This window comes from Pipra filicauda, unplaced genomic scaffold (genome assembly GCF_003945595.2).
Source record: "Pipra filicauda isolate LSUMZ 115617 unplaced genomic scaffold, ASM394559v2 scaffold623_size210332_pilon, whole genome shotgun sequence".
Classification (NCBI taxonomy): domain Eukaryota; kingdom Metazoa; phylum Chordata; class Aves; order Passeriformes; family Pipridae; genus Pipra; species Pipra filicauda.
The window spans coordinates 195,495-204,807 of record NW_024104780.1 but is presented as its reverse complement, the minus strand read 5'-3'; the positions used below and the strand labels follow the sequence as shown (position 1 = coordinate 204,807).

The 9,313-nt window shown below is 55.7% G+C and overlaps 1 protein-coding gene across 3 annotated transcripts in view; it reads left to right on the top strand.

The window, feature by feature from the left end:
• Positions 1 to 333: 333 nt before the first annotated feature.
• Positions 334 to 9,313, top strand: part of LOC113998761 (class II histocompatibility antigen, B-L beta chain-like) — a 181,529-nt gene continuing 172,549 nt past the window's right edge. Inside the window, exons 1-5 of one of the 3 annotated variants that reach the window (XM_039388209.1) lie at positions 343 to 427; positions 943 to 1,212; positions 1,901 to 2,182; positions 2,450 to 2,556; positions 2,659 to 2,774. In XM_039388209.1, the coding sequence (XP_039244143.1) occupies positions 343 to 427; positions 943 to 1,212; positions 1,901 to 2,182; positions 2,450 to 2,556; positions 2,659 to 2,667 (753 nt within the window). In that variant the 3' untranslated portion in view covers positions 2,668 to 2,774. Of the gene's footprint in view, positions 428 to 942; positions 1,213 to 1,900; positions 2,183 to 2,449; positions 2,775 to 9,313 lie in introns of those variants that run through there. The other 2 variants (XM_027741776.2, XM_039388210.1) reach the window with 2 other exon arrangements.

Here is a 9,313-nt window from a genome sequence, read left to right as displayed (position 1 = left end):
CGACTGCTCCCGGTGTTCCCAGTAAAGCTTCCCAATTCTCTGCACTGCCTGGATTCCCAATTTTGGGTTCACTTGAGCTCCCCCCTCCCCCACGGACCCCCCCGAACCCCCCAGCCCCGGGGCTGCCGCGGGGGCCCCCAACGGCCCTCAGCCAATCCCAAAGCGCCCACGCCGCCCTCACCCAATCCCAGCGCGCCGCGCTGATGACTCATCAGTCGCCGGGAAGACGCCTCGAAAAAAGGGCCCCAACTGCGCCCTCAGCCAAGCCCAGCGCGCCCCAAACCCCCCAAAACGGCGCCGCCCGGCTGTTTTGGGGCTGTCAGCAGCTGTCCGGCGCTGGGCATGGAGCGTGTGCGGGGAGCTGGGGCCGTGCTGGCGGTGCTGGTGGTGCTGGGAGCCCCCCCGGCTGCGGGCGAGGAGCTGTCGGGTGAGCGGGGGGGCGGGCAGGGGGGTGGGGTGTGAAAGGGGGGTAAAGAGGGGAGAAAAGAGGGGTTGGGAGCCCCAAAAGTGAGTGCGAGGCGGGTTGGAAGTCCCAGAGTGAGTGGGAGGGGGGTGGGAGCCCTAAAGTGAGGTTGGGGGGTCTGGAGATTGTGGGGCCGGTGGGAAAGGGGTGGGAGAGGGGGGCAAGGGGGTGTGGGAGATCAGGCAGAGGGGTGCCCTGGGGGTCCCTGGGTGTCCCTTGAGCCCTGGAGCGGTTCCCTGGGACTCTGGGGGGGTCGGATCCGCATTGAGGGAGTCCCCAACCACCTTGTCCATCCTGGGGGACCGATGGGGGGGTTCGCCCCCAGCCAAGAGCCGGTACTGGGGCGTCCGTGGGGCAGAGGGGGGTGGGAAAGGGGGGTCCGGGGTGGCCCCCTGAGCTCCAACCCTGCTGGAGTGGAATAGGGCCTGAGGGGCAGGGGGGGTACGGGGCACCCCCTACCCCGTGTCCTGCACACACAGGGGTGTTCCAGCTGATGACAAACCACGAGTGTCACTTCATCAACGGCACCGAGCGGGTGAGGTTCGTCGAGAGGCACATCTACAACCGGAAGCAGTTCCTGCACTTCGACAGCGATGTGGGGGTCTATGTGGGGGACACCCCACGTGGGGAGACCCTGGCCAGGCACTTCAACAGTAAACGGGAATGGCTGGAGTACAAACGCTCTGCGGTGGACAGGTACTGCCGGTACAACTACAAGGCTGATGCTCCGTTCACCGTGGAGAGGAGAGGTGAGCGTGGGTCACAGTGGGTCCCCTCGGGCCCTGCCCTGGGAATGACCCTGGAGCCCCTCAAACCGTCCCTGGGAATCACCCCAGACCCCTCAGCCCTCCCTCTGCCATTCCCCATGCCCTTTGGCCCCCTCCCAGTTCTTCCCAGTCCACTCCAGTCTCTCCCAGTTTCCCCCAGTTTCTCCCAGTGCACTCCAGTTCATCCCAGTCCATCCCAGTCTCTCCCAGTGCCGCCCCCCGCGTCTCCACCCCACTGGGGCCACCGAGCTCACGCCCCTCAGCCAATCCCAGCGCGTCTCTCTGATGACGCTCCAGTTGCCAGGCAGACCCAAACAAAGACTTCCCTCACCAGGACTCAGCCTCCCAGTCCCCATTGCTTCCTTCCCAGTCCAGACCAGTCATTCCCAGTCCTTTGCAGTCATTTCCAGTCATTCCTAGTCCCCGTCACTCCATTCCCAGACCCTCTCACTCCATTCCCAGTCGTTCTCACTTCACTCCCACATCTCCCAACTCTCTCCCCAGTATCCCCCCAGCCCAGCCCCTTCTCCCCCACTCTATTCCCAGTCCCTCCCACTGCCATCCCAGTCCCTCCCACTCCCATCCCAATACCTACCAATGTCCTACAAGTCCTCTCCCCTCCCTCCCAGTGCCCCCCAGCTGAGCCCAGTGTCTCCCCCGTCCCTCCCAGTGCCCCCCAGCGTGTCCATCTCACTGGTGCCGTCGAGCTCCCAGCCTGGCCCCGGCCGCCTGCTCTGCTCCGGGATGGATTTCTACCCTGCGCCGGTGCAGGTGAGGTGGTTCCAGGATGGGCAGGAGCTGCCGGAGCACGTGGTGGCCACCGATGTGGTCCCCAACGGGGACTGGACCTACCAGGTGCTGGTGCTGCTGGAAATCCCCCCCCGGCGCGGGGTCACCTACAGCTGCCAGGTGGAGCACGTCAGCCTGGAGCACCCCCTCAGCCGGCACTGGGGTACGGCCCAGCCGCCCCAGCACCGGGGGCACACTGGGGATGACTGGGAGGGAGTTTGGTGGGTGCTGGGGGTGCTGGGAGAGGGTTGGAGTGTCCTAAAGGGGCTGGGAGGGGCTGGGTGGGATCCCTACAGGGGCTGCAAAGGGACTGGTAGAAGGTTTGAGGGACCCCCGGGTGGGCTGGGGGAGAGCGGGCCGGGCTCTGTGGGGTGCCGGGGGGTGCGTGGGAGGAGGTTTTGGGGGTGCTGACCCCCCCGGCTCCCCCCAGAGATGCCACCGGACACCGTCCGCAGCAAGATCCTGGTGGGGGTCGGGGGCTTCGTCTTGGGCTTGGTCTTCCTGGCGCTGGGGCTCGGCTTCTACCTGCGGGAGAAGGTAAAGGGGGGTCCCCAGCGGTTTTGTCCCCCCCCTTACCCACAGCCTTTGTGCCCGCCCTGCCCCCCCACCCCGCTCTCACCCCCTTTTCTCTCCCCACAGAGCTCCTGAGCCGCCGGCGGCCGCAGCCCCTCCCCGTGGCCTCGGGCCCAGCCGGGACCCTCCAATCCAGCCCCACCCACACTTTGGGGGGTGTCAGAGACTGGAACAGTTAATGATTTATGCATTCTAAGAGACTTCTGCAGGCTTTTGACTTTCTGATGGGCAACTGGGCCCATCCCCCTCCTCCAGTGCAGAAGATGTCAAGCCCCAAAAGGCGGGAAGAGCCGAGTTTACCACGCCCTCCACATGAACTCTGTGCCAAAAAGGGGGACACCCCCCTATGGAAACAACTCCCCGCCTTGGGGGAGGTGCAAAGGATATGGATACTGACTGGTGACTTTGGGGGTTTGGGGGGGATTTTTCCTTCTTTTCCCCTCCCCACCTGCGGATCAAGACCATTGCTTTTACATGGCTGGATCCAGTGGGCAGTGACTATTTACGTTTTTACCACTCTCTTCTTTTCTTTTTTGTTACTCTCCTTTAATCTTACCCTGTCTTTCTCTCCCCTATGCATTTTTCTCCTCCCCTGAAAGGTTGGTCTTGTTATATGACAGCCCCCAAAATGCTGGCATAGCTGTTGATACAGAATTGTTAAAATAAACCTTGTCAATATGTTTTCAGACACCGATTATTTAGTGTCGTTTCACTTTAATCCACCCCAAGGGAATTATTGATAAAACCTGAGTTACCCCCCCTGCCTTTTTCCTGGGGCGGGTCGTAACAGTCACTGCTGTCCCTGTGATGTCACTGGTGCCCCTGTGATGTCACTGCTGTGACTGTGATGTCACTGGTGCCCCTCTGATGTCACCGATGTCCCTGTGATGTCACTGCTGTCCCTGTGATGTCACCGATGTCCCTGTGATGTCACTGCTGTCCCTGTGATGTCACTCCTGTCCCTGTGAGGTCACTCCTGTCCCTGTGATGTCACTGCAGTCTTTGTGATGTCACTGCTGTTCCTGTGATGTCACCGATGTCTCTGTGATGTCACTGCTGTGTCTGTAATGTCACTCATGTCCCTGTGATGTCATGGCTGTCCCTGTGATGTCACTGCTGTATTTGTGATGTCACCAATGTCCCTGTGATGTCACTGCTGTGCCTGTGAAGTCACTTCTGTCTCTGTGATGTCACGGATGTCTTTGTGATGTCACTACTGTGCCTGTCATGTCACCGCTGTACCTTTGAAGTCACGGATGTCCCTTTGATTTCACCGATAGCCCTGTGATGTCACCGCTGTCTCTGTGATGTCACCGATGTATATGTGATGTCATCGATGTCTCTGTGATGTCACCACTGTCTCTGTGATGTCACCACTGTCTCTGTGATGTCATCACTGTCTCTGTGATGTCACTGCTGTCTCTGTGATGTCACCGCTGTCTCTGTGATGTCACCACTGTCTCTGTGATGTCATTGCTGTCTCTGTGATGTCACCAATGTCCCTGTGATGTCACTGCTGTCCTGGTGATGTCACTGATATCCGTGTGATGTCATTGATGTCTCTGTGATGTCATTGCTGTCTCTGTGATGTCACTCCTGTCCCTGGGATGTCACTGCTGTCCCTGTGACGTCACTGCTGTTATTGTGATGTTGCCAGTGTCTCTGTGACATCATTGATGTCCCTGTGATGTCACCTCTGTCTCTCTGATGTCACTGCTGTCATTGTGATGTCACTGCTGACCCTGTGATGTCACCGCTTTCTCTGTGATGTCACCGCTGTCTTTGTGATGTCACCGATGTCTCTGTGATGTCAGTGCTGTCCCTCTGATGTCATCGCTGTCCCTGTGATGTCACCGCTTTCTCTGTGATGTCATTGATGTCACTGTGATATCACTGCTCTCTCTGTGATGTCACCGATTTCTCTGTGATGTAACCGATGTACCTGTGATGTCACTGCTGTTCCTGTGAAGTCACTGCTCTTCCTGTGATGTCACTGCTGTCTTTGTGATGTCACTGATGTCCTTGTGATGTCACCGATGTCTCTGTGATGTCATTCCTGTCCCTGTGATGTCATCAATGTCCCTGTGATGTCACTGCTGTCATTGTGATGTCACTGATGTCCCTGTGATGTCACCGATGTCTCTGTGATGTCACCGCTTGCTCTGTGTTGTCACTGCTGTCCCTTTGATGTCACTTCTGTTCCTGTGATGTCACTGCTGTCTCTGTGATGTCACCAATGTCCCTGTGATGTCACTGCTGCCCCGGTGATGTCACTGCTCTACCTGTGATGTCACCACTTTCTTTTTGATGTCACTGCTGTCCCTGTGATGTCACCACGGTCTCTCTGATGTCACTGCTGTCCCTGTGATGTCACTGCTCTGCCTGTGATGTCAGCGATGTCTCTTCAACCAGACTGCAACCACCACTTTTCAATCAGACTGTGACCACCACTGTCAACCAGACTGCAGATCACCACTCTCGACCGAACTGCAACCACCACTCTTGACCAGACTGCACCACCACTCTCACCAACAGGGTTTTTTCCCCTCTCCCTTTACTTTGGGCCCAGGGGGGCCAACAAACACCACTCTGTTCATGCCCCAGGGTGCTGGGTTATACATTTGGGTTTTGTGGGTTAAAACCAACTGTTTGTCTGTATAATCGTACTTATTGTGTTATTTTATTAAATTGTTATTCTGACTTATAATCTCTCTTTTGGGTTGAGTTCATTTCCCCTGCTGGTTTACCTTTAAACCAGCACAGTCAGACTGCTGAAATTACCGGGGTCTTACTCTGCTCCCCATTGCTGGCAAAATCCTGGCAAGAATACTCTTGAACAGACTAACACCCACTATAGCAGAAGGAATTCTCCCTGAAAGCCAGTGTGGTTTCAGAGCCAACAGGAGCACCACAGACATGGGATTTGTTCTCAGACAACTGCAAGAGAAGTGCAGGGAACAGAACAAAGGTCTCTATGAAACCTTTGTTGACCTCACCAAGGCTTTCGATACTGTGAGCAGGAAAGGTCTGTGGCAGATTTTGGAACGTTTAGGTTGCCCCCCCAAGTTCCTTAAAATGATCATCTCACTCCATGAGGATCAGCACAGCCAAGTCAGTTATGGCAATGCACTTTCTGAGCCCTTTCTAATAACCAATGGTGTGAAACAAGGCTGCGTTCTTACACCAACCCTATTCACAGTCTTTTTCAGCAGGATGCTCCAAAGGGCCATGGCAGACCTCGAGGATCAGGACGGGATCTGCATTCGATACCGTACTGATGGAAGCCCTTTCAACCTAAGGCAACTGAAGGCCCACACCAAGACCTTAAACCATCTTGTCCGGGAGCTGCTTTATGCTGATGACGCCGCCCTCGTCGCTCACACAGAAGCAGCTCTGCAGCGTTTAACATCCTGCTTTGCTGAGGCTGCTGAGCTCTTTGGGCTGGAAGTCAGCTTAAAGAAGACTGAAGTTCTCCATCAACCTGCACCTCAGGAAGTCTTCCATCATCCCCATATCACCATTGGCCAGTCAGAGCTCAAATCAGTCCAGCAGTTTAATTACCTAGGGAGCCTCATCTCCTCGGATGGTGAGATTGACAGAGAGATGGACAACAGGTTAGCAAAGGCATATAATGCTTTCCAAAAACTCCATAAAAGAGTTTGGCAAAATAAACACTTGAAGAAAAGTACCAAGATCAGTGTTTACAGAGCCATTGTGCTGTCTACTCTCTCATATGGGTCCGAATCATGGGTCATCTACAGCCACCACCTGCGACTCCTGGAACGCTTCCATCAACGCTGCCTCCATACAATCCTAAACATCCACTGGTCAGATGATGTGACCAATCCATCTGTTCTAGAACAGGCAGCAGTCACAAGCATTGAGGCCATGTTGCTGAGAACACAGCTGTGCTGGGCAGGGCACGTCTCCAGGATGAAGAACCAACCACCCCCTCCCTAAGATCGTGCTCTGGGGTGAACTTGCCACCGGCTGCCACAAGAGAGGAGCCCCGAAGAGGAGATACAAGGACTGCCTGAAACAACATCTCAGCCTTGGCCACATTGATCTTCATCACTGGTCTACTCTGGCCTCCAGTCGGGAGGTCTGGAGACACCCCATCTCTAACGCTGCTGCTTCCTTTGAGAACGCAGCAGGATCACCATCGAGGAGAAAAGACAACACAGAAAGAACCGTGTCTTGCAGAATATGCCACCTAAGGAGTGTTTCTGTTGTGCCTTTTGCAATCGAATATGTCTATCTTGTATTGGCCTCTTTAGCCACCAGTGTGCTTGTAACAAATGTGGATAGAGCCTTTCCCAAATCTTTGTTCCTGAAGCCCAGCCATGATGAACACACGTGCAGTCAATATGTACGAGGCAGTTGCATCCAAGGGAAGCTGTGAGGGGGAGCGGTGCCTGTGAGGCCGAGCTGTGCCCCGCGCGTCCGGCACCCAAATAAACAAACACTGGCTCAGCAGCACCTGTGGCTCTTGGGTTTAATATCGTCGCTTTTTCCTGGCATCAGACCTGGCCCCGGGGGGATCGGGGGTCGTTCCCAAGCGGCTCCGCTCCGCCCTGGGGCCCCGCTGGGGCCGCCCCGCAGTTCCCAACCGGCTCCGCCGCACGGCCCGGGCCCCGCGTGTCCCGCTGCCGCCTGCCCGGCCCCGCCGAGCCCAGAAACGCCGCCAAATCGCTCAGAGGGACCAAAAACCCTTCCCGTGGGCAGCCAGGGGCGCGGGGGGTCCCTGTGAAGGCCCTTCCCCTCAGTCACTGCTGGGCACCCGCCGCCCCCGCCCCGAGCCGGGGCCCTTCCCAGCGCTCCCAGTGTGCCCAGCCAGCCCCGAGCGCCCCAGGGAGGGCTTCAGCTGGGCACGGCACACAGGGGCTGCTGGGGGGTCCCACCTCACTGCGGGGCCCTTGGTTCTTCCCGGGCTGGGCAAACCCGGCGGGTGCAGTTTTGTGCCACAACTCTGTCCCCTCCTGCGCTCGGCCCACGGGATTCGGGGCCGTTTTCCCTTTTGGGGGCAAATAAATCCGAGGTGTTGAGCACTGACAGGACGCAGCAGCCCTGCAGCCTGCGGAGCCCGGGCTGGCCTGTGCCTGGCAGAGGGACAAAGCAGCTCAGGGGCAAATGACTCCGTGGTTATTTGGCCTAATAAATTGTTCCTAATTAGGGGGCAGAGAAGTGAGGCCCCGGGGCTTCCCGCCCCCCACAGGGCTGGGAAAGCCGGGCCAGGAGCTCCACAACATTGTATTTGTGTCTATTTTCAGATAGATCTGGCATTTCATTGATCGATTATCGACATTTTATGCCTGTTTAATGATATTTTATTGATTCTCTTTGAGATCAGGATCATCATCTGGATCCTTACAGACATGGTGCTTTCCAAGGAGAGCAGGACACAGGCAGAGCCAGGAGAACCAGCCTGCAATCACACAGTGCCACCTGGCAGAGATGTTGTAGAGCAAAGACTCCCTTCAGGTTGGAAGGAAACTCTGCATTCAGTGAGCTGCCTGGAGAATGTGTGCCCACAGCTCTGTGGGAAGCTGCCAGCAGGGAATAACATTCCCAAGCAGCTGCAGCTCTGCCCGGAAGGAAGGACTGTCTGCAGGTTCAGACACTTCTGAGTTTGACCCTTCAGATCATAGTGACCCTTTCAGAGAAAACGCTGAGGACAAGTGTGTTTGAAGAGCTCAAGCTGACTGAGAAGGGCTGCAAAGCATCCTGGAGAGCTGATTTCCAAGATCTCCGTGGGCATTTGGCACCTTGATAAACTTCTCTTCTTCCCTCAGTGCCCAGGGAATACCAGACAAGGTCACACAAGGGTTTCCCTTGGAGTGCCCTGGGCTTGGCTGGTGGAATCTTCTTGGGGAAGGGCAGGGATGAGATGAAGGCAGTTGGGTGAGACTTTGGAATGGAAGATTGTGCCTGTTTGGGGTTTTCTGTCTTGAAAGCAAGCTCACCATGAGCTGTAGAAGGCCCTGTGCTGGGTAGATTCAGCTACTTGAATAAAGCTTTCAGTTTAAGATCTTTGTTTGATTGGGAGCTCCTGATACCTCCAAAAGCCAGGTCAGGATCACCAACGATTACCTTTCCTATGTGGATATAATTACTTGGCAGGATTCTGTTGTGGAGTCTAATGCTCTGTACTAAGACATTTCTGGAATAGTATTCCAAGGAGCATCCCAAGCCCTGTATCCTGCTCCCTTCTCCAATGTATCCATATATAAAAGTCAGTAACTTCCTTTTTACAGCCTATTTAGCTAAATGAGTTCATTTGACTTCCATATATTAAGGGATGGTTTTATTTCCTGGTCTATTTTTCCTGATGAAATAAATAATCCAACAGTTCTGCTGGAGTCCAAGTTCTTAAATCACTGTAGCTTTCATTGCATGTATTGTGTAACAGGTTGAAAACTTCCTTAGCTGGCAGCTGGAACAAAACTCCATCCAGCTCCCAGGGCTTGCAAACCTCCTTCTTAAACAGCAGGAAGAGCCACAGTAGATGCCCAAGTGCTGCAGAATGGCAGGAAATGCAGGCAGTGCAGTGGTTGCAGTGTGTGAATCTCTGCAGTTCAGCAGAGGCTCCTCATCCCTCTGGAGCAGGGAGGTCACTGCTGGGAAGTTGTGCTGTGCAGAAGCCTTGAGCTCCTGTGGCAGGACGAGCACAGGGCAGTGCCACGGCCTTTGTGGGGAAGATCCTGCCGGGCCTGCCAAGTGC